This window comes from Neofelis nebulosa, chromosome 11 (assembly GCF_028018385.1).
Source record: "Neofelis nebulosa isolate mNeoNeb1 chromosome 11, mNeoNeb1.pri, whole genome shotgun sequence".
NCBI lineage: Eukaryota > Metazoa > Chordata > Mammalia > Carnivora > Felidae > Neofelis > Neofelis nebulosa.
Window position 1 is genome coordinate 56,450,654 of NC_080792.1, and position 20,940 is coordinate 56,471,593.

A 20,940-nucleotide genomic window follows, 5' to 3' on the forward strand; every position below is an offset into this window, starting at 1 on the left:
AACGCCGTGGCAAATGCCAAGCTGGTCTGTGCCAGTGAAAACAATGAGTTTCTATCCCGTGGGCTCTCGTTTGACAAATATACTCATTACTGAAAAAGCTGAGAATTGTTTGTGATATGGAATCTTACTAACATCTCAATTTGGTACTCAAGAAGCAGATACCCCCCCCCCCACTTTCATTTTAACAAACATGCAGGAAAACCCATATTAACTTGTGATATGTTAGTCATCCAATAAAAGATTTCAGGGCAGCATATCTTTTGATGGCTGAAGGGTGACCTTTTGGTTTAATATCTGCTTTGCGCAGCTTGAGACATCATTAATTAGCTTCTTTCGGTTGAATACTACAACCCAATCACTCAGCGTGTATTTTTTTTTATCCTCGGCAGGACCATTTTCCTTCACTTGCAAAAGTGAGACCATAATTGAACGTGGGTGCCAACTTGACCAAGACCTGGAGTCGCTCTTCTCAAAGCGGCATCCCCCACCTGTTCGCTTCCTATCCCCGCTCTCCACATGCAGTCTTAAGAAGACCGAACCCTACTTGAGCTGGCATTCACAAATCTGGAAGGCCCTGCCACGTTGATGCACATGTCAGTATGACCCAGAAGAAAACAGTACTGAGCATGATGAAGAAACAGTTTAATTGTATCTTAATTCCAGCCCTGGATGGTGGTACTGGATTGGGGCAAATGGATTTGGAGGCAAACCCTTTGAGCTGAGGGCATGGCGTGGGCACCTGCCCCCAGGGTGGCAGCATATGCGACTAGTGCCAAAGCCCAGGCAGGTGTGGGTGCCGGGCTCTGTACTCGGTCGGCTGCTTCTCAGCTTCTGTAACGTAGAGGCGGGGAGGGACGAGTGAACTAATATGTTACAAACCTTCAAATCTTACACGACCTGCCTCTAGGTGGGAAGACACGTGTATTATTTCTCTTTGCCCCCGCTGCTCCCCACCTAGCATACTGCTGTGGCACCCCGCACACAGGAGTCATTCAACGGCCGTCTGTTGACAAGTAGCCGGGCAGGTATACGTTGTGAGGAGGAAGAACACATATGTCCCTGTTGACTGATGGGGACCCGGAGGCTCCCTACTGTGCGCAGGCCATGAGGGAACACCTCACTGGATTTTGCCTCCTTTTTCTCTGCACTCACCTACTCCCAGCCACGGGACACGCAGTCCACGGGTGCCCAACTTCAGATAAGCCTCAGGTCAAAAGGTTCCCAAGGACTCCACGGATTCCCAGACCCACAGAGAGGCACAGCCAGCCCAGAGCACAGCACTGTGCTCCCAGCCAGGAGCACTCAATCAGAACAATGAGACGGCACCCAAGGAATGAACCTAAGGGCTGCCGGTACCCCGCCAGGGCTTCAGCGCCCTCTGCCAGCACCAGTGCCGACTTGGGGCCAGCTGGGGACCAAGGGGACAAATACTTGCTGGTTACCTCTTACTGCTGGTTTTATTTACTCCACGTGACTTCATGGGGACAGTGCTATTAAGTCTCTTTTGCAGATAATACAAGGGTCTCAGACACTCTAAGGAACTCGGCGAAAGATATTCATCAGGCAACGGAAGGGCTGGGATGCTGACCCCAGAGCTCACCACAGTAGGGGCATTCCTTTCCTCTGATCCTTCGAGAGTGGGTTCTTTCTGCCACTGCCTCTGCATTTGTCTAAAGGGTGAGAAGCAGGAGTGACACTTACAGGAGGCGGGGATCCTGGAGTCTGATCACTCCCAGGGAGACAGACTCGCCTCTTCTTTAATAAGGGAAGCCACCATGTTGCAACACTGAGACAACAGAGCTCCAGAGAGATCCCTGGGAAGTACTGTCGGATATTTATCTCAAAATAAACGTGTTTCCAGAGAGTCCACGCAGAAACTGTGCAGACCTAATCAAAAGAGCACTCTGAGCCTTGGAAAGGACAGGGATTGGGAGCTCAGCCTGGCAAGAGGGCCCTGAGCGAGTGAGACCCGGGGCCCACCCACCTCGGCCTGGGAATTCAGCTGCTGCTCAGGCCTTCCCGTCTCTGGCACGAAAACTGCCTCCTTCCTTGGCGAGGAGCACAGCGCAGACGCTCCCTCCAAAGCAGTGCCAAGGGCTCCCCTTCTGGAGGTGCTGACGTGTTCACAGAGAGAGTCAGAGAAATCAGCCCGCATCGTGGGGCGCGCCGAGGTCCAAGTGGCTGGTCTACGTGTCTTGGGAGCCAGCCTGTTTTCACAGGCTCCTGTGCTCCATTCTCCCCACAGATGAGCGGTTCTCTTTTGAAAGTGGTCCTGGGGGAACTCTTCCAGCCCAGGACAGGCCTGACGGCCCAGTAGTTTCCATTCTGAGGCACCTTCCCCCGCCTTCTCTCCCACTCTGGGAGAGGGAGCGACTTGGCAGAAGCTGGGCTGCCCCTTTTTGAATCAAAACTGACCTCCCCTTCTTAGGTGTTCATCCTATGCGTTACTTGTGATCCCTTCCTTTGTTGAGAACACACTGACACGTTAGTCTGTGGGCTTCTTTTCTCATTTCCCTTTTGGGCAAATTCAATGAGGAAGCAGCTTAGGGGATATTTTCTTTTTTTAGGAGCTGTACATATTTCCAGTGCAGCCTCTGCTTTCAGAGAAGCAAGACACAGCGGTGCACCCAGAAGAGGGGGGCTCTCTTGGTCCTTGTTCTGGTTCCCTCGTCAACACTGAGATGAGGGCCAGAGACGCAGAAATCCCTGGCAGCCGCGGTCTGGGAAGCGTGTCTTGTGTTTGTGCCCACACATTTCCCTACTATTTCTGGGGAGCCCCTCCTGCCCGCGTCCCTGGTTTTCTGTGTTTGCACAAAGCATGAGTATGTTCTCGTGCACTGTGGCACGAGTCCCCGGCCCCTTTGGGTCCTCACCCTCCTTGGCCTGCTCTCACCTGTCAATTACAGATGGCACAGTGGGTCGCAAAGAGTGGAAGATACACGGGCAAAAAACGGAAATTTATTTTAAGGCTAGCTGTCCTGGTTATAAGAAGAAATTAGTAATCTTGGTATTTTGTAGACTTCAGTCTTATTCTTAAAAATTATTAGAAATATAAAAAGAAACACTAAATTACACCAACATTGAAGAAAATCAACTTGTTCCGGAGAAGATGACACATGGGATAACTCTGTGCTCCTCATTATGGGACTCAAGTTTTGTCAGACCCTGGGTTCTAAGTCACACAAAAGCTGCTCTGGCCAATCATCTGTTTTCTGTCCCCAAACAAACATCACTTCACGCCAATATTCACGGATAATATATCCGACTGGTTCCAATGTATTAGCTTCAAGAAAACAGGAAGCTTTTACTGTTTGCAGGTTGTGTGCCTGCATGTGTACATGTGTGGGTGTGTTTTGGAAAGACAAGCAAAACGAAAAACACTCCAAACTTAGAGCTGGCAGGAACAAGTACCTGGCATAAGTTAACAGATAATGATGGAACCCGATCAGCCACTACAGTCTGTGTTTCAACTGTCTTTTGAAAATCGGGAGCCCAGCCCATGGAGACATCAGCTTCCACCTGAGCAACACCTGTGCCCCCCTCTTCCTACGCAGGCTGCCCACTCCCCCTGCACCTTGGTCCTGCACCTGCTGCCCTGCCCTTTTCCCATTTTCCTGACCACATGCCCCTTGCGTGCCTGCCTTGGGCAATCTGCTCTCTTCATTTAGTGTGGTGGTTTCTTTGCACCGTGCAGAACTGATTTCCCAGATCCACCGAGCTGTGGACACAGTCAGACGTGTTTTCTTGATGATGTGTTAGCACAGGAGCCAAGAACATACAGTTAGTCTGAAGCAGGGTCATTGCCACCTGAAATTGACAGCCTTCAGTAGCACACAGCCAACGGGCATGCTTCTAGAAAATACTGATAGAAAAATATGCTCTTTGCAGATTTAAAAACTAACCAGGATAAATTAAAGCTCAGAAGAATCATCATACATTTATGATCCTATTGTATTTACGGTATACATTTGAGGCATGCTAAGTTTACATGTTCATCATACCTCGCAAAATGACAGTGTAATTGTCATTTTAAAAACGTGCACAGGATTGGATCAAAGCGATCACATGTATTACATGCATGTCTAGTGAAATGGGAATGGGGTGGGATGAGAGATAGTATGATTTATCCTGGAACTGATTCATTGACTATTCTTTCCCATTTATGTGAATACATAAAATGATGCAGAATTTAAAAGTTATATTTTTTATGAGTATTCGTAAATGTAACTACTGAGCAACTATTTCTAGGTAACTTCTATGTAATTACTTCAAACCTGTCATCTCAGAAATTCAATTAACAACCAACGGGCAACTGAGGAAATGGGCTGAGGGCCCTATTACCTCAGCAGAAACGGCAATTTCCTTGGGTCTTTCCCTTCTGCACACGGACAGTAATATGAACGGATGGGACTTTGTAATGGGAGCCTCATAAGAAATGTTGCCCATATCACAAGGAAACACACGGTCTGTCATTAATTGAGGCCTGCATTTCCAACATGGAGGCAACGCCTCCCTTGTACTGATATCGGCAAACCTCTTTCTCAAGTAAATGACACTCGCCTACATAACCATGCTTTGAACCTCTGCTGAAAATGCAAATGCATTTGGAATCAGTAATTTTCTCTAAAAGGCTACTTTCCTCTTGAAGATCTTGTGAAAATGCTGTCATTCAAGTAAGGTGATGTCTGAAGGACCGAACGCTTCAGGATTACTCAGTCACAAGATACCCACATCTCTGCTAATGAGTTAAGAGAACAAGGTGGTAACACCAACACCCCAAACAATCACAAAATCCTGTTCTTAATTATCAACTACAAAAGGCAAGCTGCTAATATCTGCGTCTTTGTGTGGGTGAGTGGGGATTAAAAACAGCAGAAGAGAAGAGAATTGTAATACAGCCTGTGTTTGAAGAAGACTAACTCAGGTAAGCTGTCACCACACTCTCAAAGCCCTGTTTGTTGTAAGGGGTAATATTTACGAACATTTTGCAGACCTTCTAACAAACCATTTGAAAGGGAAAACATCGAGAACAAGACTGAATGGTGGCAGAACGCGACGGCGGCAATGGAAAATGTGTCTGAAATAAATAAGAAACAGCAAGTCTCTGAGGTCAGAAGATCCCTCCTGCCTCCCCAGTAACCTTGACCTTTCAGGGAACGAGGCTGCCCCTCCGAACTCCAGTCTTCCTTTTGAACTGATAGCCTCATACTCAATATTCCTCAATTACACAGTGAGGCTGCATTGTGTCAGATTTTATTCTCACTTGGGAACAGCAAGATCATCTGAAACTCTCTTCTAAGGCCACATAAATTTATGAGGCCATACCAGTGTAATCTGGGGGGAATGCCAGGATAAATCATTGTGGCTGCATTTCTGAAGGGTGACAGCACTGCCGAAGCCCATCTCTGGGCTACACTTTATTCTAGAATACTTCCCACTCAAATCTCTAGTTACAACTTCTATGTGCCACCTAAACATGGCTGCTGTTCAGTCATTTTTACAGCTTCCTCTTTTTAGTGGTTTCTGTATGGCATTCAAAACTGAAGATGTTGACGAGTGAATAGAACTCCAAAGGAAATGTTATACGTGCTTAATTATGTAACTGTAACAATGCAAGAAATCCTTGGTATAACTGAATATTTGGGTATAAAACTGAAAACACCTTTGCCAATACTTCAGAGGCTATTCCCTTTCCAATTTTGAATAGAAAAAGGGAGACCTCTGGAGGGCCCGGGTGGCGCAGTTGGTTCAGTGTCTGGCTCTTGATTTTGGTTCAGGTCATGGTCTCACGGTTCATGAGATCGAGTCTCACATCAGGCTCTGCACTGACGGTGCATAGCCTCTCTCTCTCTCTCTCTCTCTCTCTCTCTCTCTCTCTCTCTCTCAAAATAAATTAAACTTTAAAAAAATAAAAAGGAACACTGAAAAGGAGACATCTGGGTAGACCCCCAACCCTCACCTTCATTTATTATTCTATCAAAGGTAGCTTCTGCTGCTTGTGTTCCCATTTCTCTCTTGGTGAGGAAATTAATGGAGCTGCTAAAATAATTTGTGTGCAGAGTGACTCTGAGCCCTGTTTCTGAATTATTGTTGGACTTTGGTCCTGAATCATGGATAATGATCTAGGTGACTTCAGGAGAGCGTTCTGAGGGGGGAAAGCCTGATGGCTGTAGGTGATCCGTCAGAGTCATATTGGTCAAGTCTGGGTAGGGAAAAGGAAAACAGCTGCTTGGGCCTCAAACCGGGCTTCCTTAATGACTAGGAAAATAGCATTCTTAACTCTTCCCTTCTGAGAGCTCCACATAATAGCACTATGGGAAGGAGGAACAATTTAATGAAAGCTTTTACCTGCTGGCTGAAACTAAGCAACCTATTTATAAACGGCTCTGAAATTTAAGTAGAAAGCTCTTACCTACTCCAAGTTCAAATGAGAGCCCAAGGCAAACGAAGTGAAGACGGAAAGGCGAAGCACGCGCTGGGGCGGAAGTACATAACAGATTGAGGCAGAGGTGATCGTGTGACAGGCGATACTGGGAGAAGCAGCGGGAAACCAGAAGATGGGCCTTAGTTAAGGCTGACCTGAAATGGTTCTTGAGGGAAGCTACTGTTGCTGGTGGACAATAAATTATGAAACACTGAGTAAACGGTTTTGCTCGTTCTGTTCCCAGCACTGAAGCCTGGCCCTCCTTCCCTCTGCCTCCCCAAGCTGGCACCACCCCACGAGACCCCACGTGCAGGCAGGACTTGCTGTGTGCCAGGCACTGTTTTCAGCTTTTTAAGTGAGGAAAATGAGGCACAGACAGGGAACAGTATTTGCCTACAAAACCTTCTAGAAGGTTTCGCTGTCTGGCTTCCTGGTCTGTGCTCTCAAACGACTATATTACACAGCCTTCACGGAGGGACTTCAGGAGACTGAAATTACGAGGAATATTGTCAACACAGAGGTGACAATTGGTCTGGAGACGAGGGTGTAGGCGGACAGCACGCTGAGGGTGTTCTTCATCTGCCCGGGAGGTGGCAGTTAGAGCCTGACATCTGACGTCTGTGGGGCTGAGTTTACAGCACCCAGGACTGGGGTGGAATGTGTATGATAGAGACAGTAGAGTACTGAGTAAGGGGTGGTCGACACTGCAGGCGAACACCAGGAGACAGGCTAATTCAGTGGGCGGACTTTGTGGCTGGCACCGGGGGAGTGGATGCTGCTGAGGGTCAGAGAGGGACACGGTGTAACAGTGACTCTGGGCGCACTGACCTAGGACCAGCCAGCAATCCAAGGGGGCAATAATGTAGTCTTGATTTGGGTCTGCAATTAAGAGCGACCTGTTCAAAGAGAGTGACCAATTCACAAAACGTGTACTTCTGGAGCAGCTGATTCACCCGAGAATAAGAAGGTGCTGGAGACGCTGAAGGAGGTGGAAGGAGGTGCGTGCCTTTGATCTGTCCCACTCAGGCCACGGGCTGGGCATACACACGAATGAGAACACCTTTCCCCGGTGGAGTCTTTCACTGGGTCAGCAGCGCAGTTCACATGCTACGGTGTCTGAGCTGCGCCTCAGTCCTGTGGGACCCCGCGGTTCCCGGTACACAGGGTGCCCAGTGACCTGTCAACAGTCACAGAGCTGGCAAATGGCAGAGACAGGGCTCAAACTCAAGCATCTGACTCCCATATCTCTGCTCTTGCCGTTAACTTAATGCTGTTTTCTCATCTACACCAGGTTTACATGTCCATGTTCCCATGCAGTTGTCGTAAGATGAGGTAGCCTTTAAAAAACGGTCCCTGGAAGCCTCTGGAGGAAGGTTTCATCTCCCTTCCTTGCCTCTGGTGGCTAGGGTTTTTTTCTTTTCTTTTTTTTTTTTTACTTTCCTAAACATTAGAATGTGCCCTTAAGCAAAGATTTCAAAATAGGCACTCTTAAAATCTGCTAAAAACAAAACGAGAGTTCTGTTCCAGTGGGAGCCTGTCCTATTTGGGGAACTGCCTGAATGTGTGCATCTGGCTGTTGTGACTGGCATGGTGATGTGCAGGGTGCCATGGACTTGGGCCACAGACCTAGGTCCGAAATCAGGACCACTGTGCGTTCGCCATGTAAACCTCACTTAGATGTCCGGCTTCCCAGAGCCTCCGTGTTTTCAACTGGAAAATGGAGTTAGTGACACAGGATTGTTCAGGGAATTAAATCACTTGTAGGAGACAGCACTATGTAAATGTCAGGAATGACCCCTCTCTCGTTTTCTACCTTTTCTTCCAGGCCAGAGAGTGAGCAACCCCCAAATGAAAAGCAAGTAGGAATGTTCTCCTGTCAGCGGGAAGCCTGGCACCGTGTGTTTCGGGTGCCTCTGAGGTCCTGCTGCTTGGCTGGGGCCTGCAGTCTGGCTTGGGCTCCGGGTAACCTGGCCTCAAGGGGCCTTTGCACAATAGCTGCCACCGTGCTTCTGAAAAGGCTCAGGGCTGGGAAGGGTCTGAGGTGCTGTGCTCCTTATGTTCAGTGTATTTTGAGTGCCATGGGGGAGAGAGAAGGTGACAGGAAGTGAGAAGAGGGAGGAGAGAATAGAGAGCAGGAGGGCATTCTAAAATGGGTTTATTTCTTAAAAGTACAATGAGATTTAAGTCTTAACACATTCATATGAATCCTAACATGTATCCACCGCCCTCCCTTGCTCAAGCCCCGACTGTCTGCAAACCCAAGGACAGCACAAATGGAATCCGAACACTACGTCACTGCTTAGCTTCGAGGGGACGTGCGAAATGGGAACACACTATATTTTAGTTCTGCTCTTTATTCTGTCTTTACATCCACTCACCGTGGGCAGCATAGATAAATGACACCCCCAAACCAGCCCAGGGCATGAGTTTCGCCTCTGGGGGTCTCCCTCACCCCCTTTACTGGTGATCATAATAAATAACATTATTCTGCGTGTGTCTCCCCAAATCTCCCTCACCCAGACTGCCTGTTGATAAAAATTCATAAAACCAAACAGAAATTACTAAAAGTAGGTTAGTGGAAAGGTGGGAAATAGAACTTCTGAAATAATTCTAAAACAGTGTATGATTTGGGGATTTAGCCAAGCGAGCTGACAAACTGGGCCATTCAAATGTATTACGCCAATATTTTCTCTGGCAAGAGACTGCTTGTTGGATTTGCATTCAGTTTCACGTCAGGACTTAATTCCTTGTTTAAAAAAAGCTGGAGGAAAATTTTCCATTAGCTACATTTTACTAAGACCCAGTTCCCAAGCTTGGCCAGTGCATATTACAATGTATAATTAAGCGTAATTACATTAAAATATTAAACCATCAGAAGCCATTAGAAATCATGAAATTTCTTGCATAAAGTCATCTCATGAATTACTCTGGTGATTGTCAGACCTCTAATCAAGAGAATCTGCCCCAAAACAGCAGAGATTTATTGCCAGATGCTATCATGCAACAGCCAATCTGGGGCCTGGGAAGGGGGAATGGTTTCATTACAACAGGCACATTAGCAGAACTTTTCCTCTAATGACATTCTTGGATGAACACTTCTGTGCCCTAAATGGCCAAATTCTGACAGTAATAAACATTATTTTAAAGTAATTAAAGCACGAATAGAATTTTAGGCGAGGTGATAACAGACAACACAAGAAAGCAATTCTACAATTGTGGAAGGGGCTCTGTATGATACATTCACCACGCCTGCTGGTATCTTCCAAATTTTTGGTTTTGTAAGAGGGAATACAAATTATATTTAACTCCAGTCAGTGTTTGAATTCAAATCCTTCAAAAAAAAAAAAAATCTAGTTTCTATAAAGCAGTTTAAAGCAATCTTGCTTACAAGTGCTCATTTGCTTGGCCAACTCTCTTCTACGGATAAGAAAGGTAAATGATAGGCCGGCTCCTAGACAAAACTATCATACATGTTGAATTACCAATGTCCAGAGTGATGAGGCTTCAACATCATTCCTTTCAATTTATGCACGTGAGCATATGCGTATATATATTTTCCTGACTTTGGCCTGTTGTTGCAGTTTTATTTTGCAAGGACTGTAGATGGTCTAGATCAGTGGGTCTCCAGTCAGATTAGAATCACCTGTGGAGATTGTAAAATCTGGTGACGCCCATAGCAATGAAGTCGGGATTTCTGGGCAGTGCTGGCGGGAAGTGGGCACTGGTACTTTTACCAGCTCCTGTCACTTAGGGTTGAGAATCACTAGCCTAGAGTCATTTGTCTGTCCTCACCAATGGTAGGTTCCCTATTTTCCTCCCATGGGGGCTGCTTCTTTACAAAGACTCTGAAGGTAACTATAATGGGGCAAACACGAGGCAGGCTCACTCTGTGTACCCCTAGGTCCTAGCATAGGTTCTCAGACCCTATTGTCTATAGGGGCCAGGCAGGCCTAGGAGGAGTGACAGTGACGTGGGTGGAGCCATGGTGAACTGGAGAGCATGCCCCCACGTACAGGAGAAGACCCCCAGTGCCAGCCCACTGTGACATCAGGAAAGTGGGCCCAGGGCTGCCCAATTTTCAAGAGAAGCCAGAAGTCTGGCTTTCTATGTGAAAACCTGTTCATAATGAATCAAAAATTTATGAAAAATCCGTGTTGGCCACCCGAACATGTGTATGACCAAAAATGGCTTACAGATGCCAATTTATAATCTGTGAACTAGCACCACCATTCCCTGGATGTGAGCATACCTCCAATATGTGCAAAATGCAACATGAGCAATATCTGGGAAGTGCTCATGTTTTACACAATACAGACAGGTCTGTATTTGCTGCTTGTAATTTGGTTGTGCTCTGCAGCACCAAATGATGTAACTTATGTTAACAAGTCTGCTTGTTAAAAAGTCTGCTAAATGAGGGGGCGCCTGGGTGGCTCAGTCAGTTAGGTGTCTGACTTCGGCTCAGGTCACGATCTTGCGGTCCGTGAGTTCGAGCCCCGCGCCGGGCTCTGGGCTGACTGCTCAGAGCCTGGAGCCTGCTTCGGATTCTGTGTCTCCCTTTCTCTCTGCCCCTCCCCCGCTCATGCTCTGTCTCGTTCTGTCTCAAAAATAAATAAATGTTATTTACCAAATGAAGGACAATTTAAACCTATAAGTTTACTTATATATACTTATAATATATAATCGTCATAAAGCAAATAAAACATAAATGGAACCAACTCACCCACCCAACTTGACTGTCTTTTTTTTTAAGGTAGGCTTCAGGCCCAGTGCAGAGTCCAATGCAGGGCCCAAACTCATGACCCTGAGATCAAGACCTGAGCCAAGATTAAGAGTTGGACACTTAACCGACTGAGCCACCCACGCACCCCGACTCTGCGAGCCTTAATGCAGAGCTTCTCACGCTCTGCTGTGCAATGCGGTTCATGTGGGAATACTGTTAATACAGGATGGATGGTGGGGGAGCTGAGATTTGATCGTTAGTACAAGCTCTCAGGTCATGCCATCGTGATTGGTCTAAGGACCATAACTGAGAAGCAAAGCCTTAAGTCACAGAGGTGGGCCATGATCACACGGCCTATGAAACTATAAGACTGGTTGTCCCTGAGGGCACACCCGGTCTTTTGTCACTATGGCTGGCACATACTAGGAGCACAATAAATACTTGCTCAGTGACTGAGTGAAGAATCAGTTTGGGGAGTTCCCACCCCAGGCCAAGCAAAGTGCTTGGGTAGATGCTGCTGGAGGTGGGGGTGACCAGACCAGGAGCCAAGGCAAGTGGAGGGGGGGTGCCTCACAGTTCAGGTGGGTGAAAAAATCCAGCTATCTGGACAGGTGGCAGTGAGGTCAGCCTGCAGTTTCTAACCAGGAAGCCACCAGAGAATGCTATGAGCAATAAGCAGAGACTCAGTTGGAAGGGTCTGGGGTCTGTTTGGCCACAGAAGCAGGAATGGAGTTTAAGCAGGGAAATGAGATGACCAAAGTAGGATTTTAAGAAGATTATTTTGATAGGGGCACCTGGGTGATTCAGTCAGTTGAACGTCCGACTTCAGCTCAGGTCATGATCTTGGGGTTTGTGAGTTTGAGCCCCTCATCGGGCCCTGTGCTGACAGCTCAGAGCCTACTTTGTCTGGAGGGCTGCTAAGATGAGGTCCTCTGAGGGCTCTGGTTCAGAAACTAAGTTTCATAAAGTAGGAAGGTTACTTGTCCTGCTGAGTGCTGCGCTATCAATTTCCTATTTCTGCTGCACAAAATAAATCTTCTAAAATGGCAACTGCTTTACAACTCTGCTCCTGCTTAAGTGCCTAGTTATAGATTCCTGAGAATCTTTCACCCAAAGAAACCTATGTCTTCTTACAAGGAATAAACCTGCAGAAAACAAGAGAACAAAGGGAAGGCAATGTCTGGTTGCTATTAATTCACACGGGGATTCACTGAAACACAATACGCTGAAACCATTTTGTAGAAAAGAATGCACCCAGCTTTAGTGAAATCCAACCTCACTTCCCAACAAACTGAATTTAGTCACAAACTCAGAATTATGTTTCCCTATGGGGAAAAAAAAAAGGACTGTTGGTAAGAAAATGAACATACTCTTCTCCCTATATTTTGTCATTATCAGTCCTGTTTATGTGCATGGATCGTAACATATCACATGTATTAAATAAATGTGAGTTAAGGTAGAGAGCTATGAACAATACAAGCCAGAGCCTTTTCCTTTAACAAGATGACACCATTTATAAAGCCACAGCATTTTGGAGGTAGAAGGAGCTAAAACACCATTTAATTTGCCCCACTTGTTTCACTGTAATGAATGTTCTGAAACACTATCCCTGTTCCTTCCTTGCTGGAATAAAGTACCCTTCCTATTTTCCCACAACAACGCATACTTCTGCCATAGGAATTATTTTATTTTGCCTGAAGCCTACTGTTGTGGAAGGGTTTGGGGGTCAGAGAGATCCGGGTTCCAATTCCACTACTGCAGAGGGAAGCTGTGTGATCTGGGCATGTTACTTAACCTCTTTGAATCTCACATTTCATTTTCCATAACATTCCATTTCATCTGAGAGAGCAAAGACAGCCATCAGCTCCACCTAGAGCATTATTATACATCCTGAGTCCCTAAAGTCCAGTGGATGCCTTGAGAATTCCTTTCAGCCTGCAGTATATTTCTTTTTTCTTTCTTTCTTTCTTTCTTTCTTTCTTTCTTTTTTTTTCTTTTTTTTTTTTTTTTTTTGCAGTGAATGAAGATGGGCTACCCTTCTGTTCCAGGGCTCACCAATGGTCCCTTTCATGTGACAACAGCAGTTAAGGGTGCCATGAAGATGAAATGGGACATGCGTGTACAAATCGTGGTACCTGGGATTGAATAAATAGCATTTTCTTCCTCTCTAATGTATTCATCTCCCTCCCTCCCTCCTTCTCTGACCTCTCACACCTCTGTCCTCCCATTCCCATGGCCCAGACATAGTAGGTCCCCTGAATGTGTCTTGCTGTTCTTTCCTCCTTGAACGCCCTCCCCTCTTCTCTTTGCTTGGCTAACTCAGGACGTCAGGTGCAACAATACTTCCAGGGCATTTCTGTTACTATACACGCAGGGCTTTGCACAGTGCCTTGCACACAAAGGCCCTTAATAAGTACGTGTTAGCCAAGGGATTGGATAGATATTAAGTTTTTTTAGGGCAGAGTCTATCTCTCATTTGGTCACTGAGATGTACAGGGCTTGGTGGTTAATAGACCTTTAAAAGTTCTGTGGATTGACTTTAAATGACTCTCTGCAAGTCACACTGCCAGTTAGTCTCTTAACACTTATACCTTCTGTCTACACAAGAGTTGCCTATTCTATTTACCTGTTTACTTATGTTCACACTTACACTATTCTGTAACTAGAGAGGAGAAAGAAGAAAACAATAGAGGTAAAACAAAGAAAAAAAATCACAGCCAGCATGTGAAAACATTTTTTGAGGAGGAAGGAACTACCTCAGTCAACACTATATTAAATATTTACTTTTGAGGGAGGGAGACAGAGTGTGAGCGGGGGGAGGGACAGAGAGAGAGGGAGACACAGAGTCCAAAGCAGGCTCCAGGCTGTGAGCTGGCAGCACAGAGCCTGACACGGGGCTCGAACTCACAGATGGTGAGATCATGACCTGAGCTGAAGTCTGATGCTTAACCGACTGAGCCACCTAGGCACCCCAAAAACATTTTTAAGTAAGTTTAAAATAGCAAGGAGTGGGGTGCCTGTGTGGCTCAGTCAGCTAAGCGTCTGATTCTTTTTATTTTTTTTTTTAACATTTATTTATTTTTGAGACAGAGAGAGACAGAGTGTGAACAGGGGAGGGGCAGAGAGAGAGGGAGACACAGAATCTGAAACAGGCTCCAGGCTCTGAGCTGTCAGCACAGAGCCTGACGCGGGGCTCGAACTCACAGACCGTGAGATCATGACCTGAGCCGAAGTCGGCCGCTTAACCGACTGAGCCACCCAGGCGCCCCAAGCGTCTGATTCTTGATCTCAGCTTAGGTCATGATCTCACAGTTCATGAGTTTGAGCCCCATGTCCAGCTCTGTGCTGACAGTGTGGAGCCTGCTTGGGATTCTGTTTCTCCCTCTCTCCTTGCCCCTTCCCCACTTGTGAATGTGCACGTTCTCTCTCAAAATAGATAAATAAACTTTAATTAATTAATTAATTAATTAATTAAAATAGCAAGGAGTTACCAAAACATGCCCTTTACTTAGCTAGCCACCTTTAACTATCTCTGTAATAAAATTTTAATATATCAACTTTAGCCACATTAGAATTTTTGGGAATTACTTCTGCATAGCTGTAAAATATTAAGTCATCTGAGAAATTCACCACTGGCTGTCCCAGTCTGGGGCTGAATGGGCCACCCCTGGGAGACTGGGAGGCGGGCATCCTTGGCTTGGTTCCTCCCATGGACTGGTGGGCTCTGTCTCATACCTCCACTCCTCTTCCTCCCTCTTATCCAGGGGCATCTACTGCACCACTCTGAGCTCTAGACATGGCCAACAATATATTCATGCATCCAAAGCAGTGCCAGGTGCTTGGAAGGCAAAAATCAACAAGACTTATTTTTTGCCCTCACGGAATTCACGATCCAGGAGGAAAGGCAGAGGTGCAAAGGATTTGTTGTCGCGATGCAGTAACACAATGACAGAGTCATGTACCGAGTTTAAGGGTGCGCAAGGAGAAGATGATTGTGGATCATGGAAGGATCTGGGGCTGGGTCTTCCACTGTCAGTGGGAGGAGCTTGGGGCCTTCCAAGAAGAGGAATGACATGTGCTGTGCCGAGAAGACATGGACCCACCCTTGTTTTCTCCAAAGGGAAAGAATGTTCTAGGTAGATCTGGGGATAATCTCAGCGAGGAGGAAAGGGGCTCAGAGCACTTTATGTTCACATTTCACCAAGCCATACAGGTCTCCCCAAAGTGACCCAACAAGGGTTTAGATTCACTTCACTGAATCTGAAAGAGAATATGCCCACAGTTACATGTAGTGAAGCCACTTTTGATATCTCATCCTTTATTTCCAAACTAAAATACGATGGGCTTACCTGGATACCCGTTTCAGAGCATGTTAATGCTTGTGTAGGTTTGCTGTTTTTCCACTTTCTTAGGACAAGAAATCCTTAGAAATAATCAGAGCTGTTCATTTGAAACAGAAGGGCCTCACCAAAAAAAGAGCCCACTAAAAAATAATAATAATTCCACTGATAGATCCTTCAAACAAAAATTTTGTAAAATTATGCAGCTTAATAACAATGATACAACTCCTTTGGTTATTTCAACCTATGTAGAAAAAATAATTAAAAAGTGGCATTGTGATTAAAGCCGTTATTTTCTACAAGGACACAACATGAATAAATACTGTTTTTTTCCTAATCGTTTTTATTCAGATAGCACAAGAATGGAATTGGCAACAATCAAAAAATTTTCTATGTGCTTTTCCAGCTGATTAAAGTGCTTATTGGGTAACTAAAAAATATGTTTTGCACTAGAAAATTATAGACGCTCACCTATTAATAAAGTTAAGTGAATGAATGAATGAATGAATGAACGAGTTGGCGGCTGTAAAGAATCATGGCTCTAAAGCAAATCAGCAGAGCCTCAAAATGCCAGCAGCAGCTGAGGATACTGGTAGGAAGATCAGGCCCCAGCTGCCCCCGTTCATCCCTCTTCCTCTTCTAGGAACACAAGCCCAACATCTCCCTCACCTCCCTGGTCCTGGTCCCGCAGCCCTTTCCCTGGCTTCTAGGGACCACAGTAAGCCCCTGCTTCAGGCTTCTGTCATGGGAGCCCTCTCCAGGCTGTGGGCTGGGTACCTGACTTTCTCCAGCACAAGATGTGAGCTGTGTGGATTCTGGGCCTGTGTCCATCTTGTTTACTGCTTAGTACCAAGGGGGCATTCAGAAAAGATCTTCCTTGGTGTCTTTTGGACATCCTAGAAAATCTTTTCCTTAGTTACATTTAACAGTCATACGGCACTTACTATGTACCTGCAACTCATTGCTCTAACTTACAAGTTTTTTTTCTCTAAATATTAATTCCTCAAAGTTATCACCCCCATTATGGTGAGGAAACTGAGGCAGAGAGGGGTTAAGTAAGTTGCGTGAGGTTACAAAGTTAATGAGTAGGAGGAGCAGGATTTGGATCCTGGCAGTGTGGGCTCAGACTTGGCGCTGAGCTGGCCCCTTGGAGGGCAAGGGGTCTGGGTTTCTGGGTTTCTCCTGAGGCAGGAGCCCATCTCCTCCCCGCCACCTCCAGTAGCAGTGTCACCTGCCATGCGGTAAATCGCTCTGCCCCAGCACGGCCATGAATGCACGCTGGGCTTTCCTTAGGTTGAAGTAACAGTGCCTCCTTGAACCTCTATCCATTAGCCCCGGTTTTGCTCTTTGGAATTGCCTTGAAATAGTCAGTTTTCTCTTCCACAAAGAAAATCATGATCTTACTGTACATTTAGATGGCACACCTTTACAGGCCTTTACAAACAGCTCACATTCAGGTGTCTTCCCTCAACTAAGATACGCTTCTCTTTCATCATTCTGATTCAGTGAGACTTTGTTATTATGAGAAGAGGGTGCATCCAGAAATGTGGTTTTTCAAAAGCAGATTTAAGGCTAATTTAAAAATGGTTGGAAAATAGCTGAATTCCCAACACCAGCCAGAGAAAACAAATGCATCCAGGAGGGCTCTGAGTTTGATGCATGGCCTGACAGTCACCATCTGTGCTTTCTTCAGGGGTGACCACGCCATGCAGGGGTACTGCAAGGTAGAGATGCAATCAAGGGCTTCTAAAATAAAACAGCAGTAGGCTCATTGGATTTGATGAAGTCCCAACTTCTCACCCCTGTGCGTTCCACGAGGCTCCAGCTTTACGGTCCTGGGGAGTGAATGCTGAAGGCAGAATCCAGAACTTGTTTTTTAAAAAAATTCAACACATCACGGATAGGCTATTTTTGAAAAGCTACTTAGAAGATGGCCTTTCTTATTTATGAAAATAAGAAGAATAAGTACTCAGAATTCAGTCAAGGTGAAGAAGGTAAAGCAAATACGTTCTTAGGCAATCCAGCGAGTACGTAGCTTTGCGTTTTCGCTCAAGTCTGGACAATCGTCTCGCCCGTGTCACTAAGGCCTCACACTTCTGCAGACATAGAACTGAGCAGAGCGAGCAGGGGGGACTCAAAAGACACATCTGACACTGTGAGAACAAGCACAGTAAAACTGAAAGAGAGGTTGAGAAACAGGAAAATGTAAGCCTAAGGGGCCAAGGTTGGCGAGGAGCATGGAAAGGGAGGGGGCCGTGCAATGATTCCATTTATTCCAAGCAACGCTGTTTCAGTTATTTTGCATTTTCGATTTCCATTAAAGGGAGCAGGAGATTTTCATGTATGAAACAGGTCCGGGCTAAAATACCCGAGAAACACAGAGTTGGATGAAAGCCCAGGAAAGGCATCTGTGGGGCGCACACACCCATGCAGCTTTCTCAGGCGTGCTGGGGTCTGCGCCCCATGCACTGCTGTTTCATCACCTTGGCAATGGAGGCCAGAGGAGGCTTTTCCGTGGGCAAGAGCTGGGCCTGACGGTTCCATTAGCTGTGGATTAACCTAAGTGGAGATTATGAAGCACACTGAAGATGCCAGGAGCTATGCATTTTAAGACCAACGACTAAGAATCTGGAAAGTGGCAGAAAGCATGCTGGGGACGCCAAGCTGTTGAGGGGTGGGGACGATGGGTAGCAGGGATATCTTACAAGGAGTAGGGCTTAGGCATTATTGGATACTGAATTCATGGATCTTATAAATGAATAAAAGGAAGCAAAGCCAAAATCACCACTATTGAAAACAGCACTTAATAACTTTATTTTCCCTTCTGATTTCAACTCAGTTGAATGCTTGGCGTTGGGAGATTTAAAAGAGGGGGAGAAAAACTAACTTAGGTGAGATGCATTTTAGAAACATAAGGACCACAAAGATTTTTTTCTCCAAGTTGTATTTTTCTTTCCCAAGTTAACACAGAGAAATTTGCCCCTCCCCACAAGAGAAAAACAAACCCAGTTAAACCACAGATACAAAACAGCAGCTGAAAAGCCATGGTGGCCACTCTGGCCCCAAATCTCTGCCCTGCTTGACTTTTCCACCTCCTTCCAGCTCTAAACTCTTATCCAATCAGTGGCCAGGTTTGGTTGACCCTACATCCTAAATGATTTGGTACTCCCAAGTAATACTACTACTACTACTACTAATACTAATAAAAAACAGGTAAAGAAAGACTTTTTTCAAAAAGATTATTTATAAGGGGGGAAGGCATTGTCACAATAGGTGGCAACTCTGACCATAATATCAGCAAAGTCTCAAGAGTTAGGCAAAAATGGTTTTTCTTCCATAGAGGGGAGAAAACAAGGCTATAAAGACAGGGTGTGGGGAGGGGATGGAAGGGCAAAAAGCTCCGTCTGTGGCTCAGAGGGGCCTGTTTGCCAGGAGGGCCCTTAAGGAGGGGGGCTGTCTGCTGGCTGAGCTGAGGGTGGGCCAAATTTAGGGGCCTGGGGAAAGAAGAGAAACTTAACCAAAGGTTGGTTAAGAGGCATCTTGTTGCCAGTTTAGCCAGTCATTTATGGGGCAAAGAATGGGAATTTGCAGGGTCTCGGTCTGGCTTTGTTATAGGTAAGCAAGGGTCCACTCTGTTGGTGCCTGTCTCCCCATTCTGTCCTCACTTCCAGCACCCTACTCAGCCACCATTTGCACGCAATGGCCTTTTGTCTTCAGGCCCTTCTATTTCTGAATCTTCTCCAACTTGCCGTCAGCATTTTTCGCTGGCAAAAATCTATCCATTGCATTCTCTCCAAAATCATAACAAAACAAAAGCAACAAACAAGTAATGACTGAATTAAAACCATCCCCAAACTCTCCCATTAAGTCCAGGATGACACTCCTTAGCATGCTGCTCAAGACTGTGGGCTCTCAGTCTACCCACCCCTTCTCCGTGACTCTCTTTCTCGGAAGTGTCCTGTACTCCGGGGTAGCCAGTCTCCCGCCGTGTCCTGAAAATGCCTTCACTGTTCCAGTGCTGTGTTTTTTTATTACCTATTTCGCCCCCCGGAATCTCTTTCTCATACTTCTCTTTGTTGAAACATTACCCACTGTTTAGGTATCTGGCCCCAAAAACGTTTCTGATTCCCACAGAAAATGAATCTTTTGCTCTTTCCCAGACTTCTCTATTTGAACCCATAAGGTAGCACCTGTCCCATGTTACCTTGTGTCTATAACAGTTGTTTCCATTTCTAAACCCCCACTAAACAAGAACAACTTCTCTTGTGTACACCCTATGGTCCTAACAGAAGGTGTCAGGCTCAATAAAGATGTGTTGAATGGAAGAAAAGAAAAGAGAATGTGGTTTTATTATAGTCATTTGAAACATGATAATCAGTAAGAAACAGGGCTGTGAGCATGGAACCATACAAAACAACAAAGAAAATAAATACACAGAACAGCATAGATTCCATTTTCAGTGGAACTTATAGAGGTAAACATATTCCCCAGATTCCAATATATCTGTAAGAGGGGCTAGAAGTAACTGTGATTGCCAATTGTATAGAGGCAGGGAGGAAAAGAAGGGCCCAGGGGTGGACGATCTCCGTAAGCATCCAACCAAAGAATGTTCCTCGTTTCTGAAAAATAGGTCCTGGACCTGGAGTGAGCAGGGCTGGTGGAAGAAGCCCTCTGGGACTCAGTTCAGTTCAGAGTTAGAGAAACCAGAGCTACACCAAGAATAATTCAGACGGGCCATATCTGCAGTAAGCAATTTGTCTCTGTGTCAGGCAAGAAAAAGAAAATCTTTAGTTGTGAAGCCTGACCCTCAATTCCCATTACTGTAGAGGGGTGTGCAAATAGCTAGTCCAGGAAAATCCAACCTATTTAATAATGAATGATCTAAACAGAAAGAAAAGAAAAAGAATTAATACACTGTTGTGCAAAGATCCCATGAGGAAAATGTGGAAGAGAGCAACAGAAGCTATTATAGATTTAAAAATGCAAGCAGAAGGGGCTCCTGGGTGGCTCAGTCAGTTAAGCAAGTCCCACTTTGGCTCAGGTCATGATCTCACAGCAGCTTGTGAGTTCGAACCCCGCGCCGGGCTCTGTGCTGACAGCTCAGAGCCTGGAACCTGCACAGACACATTCTGTGTCTCCACTATCTCTGCCTCTCCCCCAGTTCATGCTCTGTCTCTCTCTTTTTCAAAAATAAATAAGCATTAAAAAAATTCAACAATGCAAGCAGGAAAAATGTTACCACTGAGGAGATGCAAAAAGTAATGAGACATGCTGACATGCATTTAGAAACACAAAACAAAGCTTAGTGAAGCAATTACCTCTATGATGAACACAAAGTAGAAATGCAACAATTCAAGGAAGAGATGGCAACAGACAAGAAGAAAGGCAGAACTCAAGAAAGAAGCAGAAGAAAACAACAAAACCATCATAGGAATGAAGATGAAACAGGAAGGAGC

General features: G+C 45.7%; 1 protein-coding gene across 3 annotated transcripts in view; it reads right to left on the reverse strand.

Annotated features, from left to right (window-relative positions):
• Positions 1 to 20,940, reverse strand: part of L3MBTL4 (L3MBTL histone methyl-lysine binding protein 4) — a 450,611-nt gene that overhangs the window by 23,216 nt on the left and 406,455 nt on the right. The window contains exon 17 of one of the 3 annotated variants that reach the window (XM_058692662.1): positions 15,918 to 18,031. The exons of the other annotated variants lie outside the window; for them this stretch is intronic. Coding sequence (XP_058548645.1) covers positions 17,964 to 18,031 — 68 coding nt within the window. The 3' untranslated portion in view covers positions 15,918 to 17,963. Of the gene's footprint in view, positions 1 to 15,917; positions 18,032 to 20,940 lie in introns of those variants that run through there. 3 annotated transcript variants of the gene reach the window in all.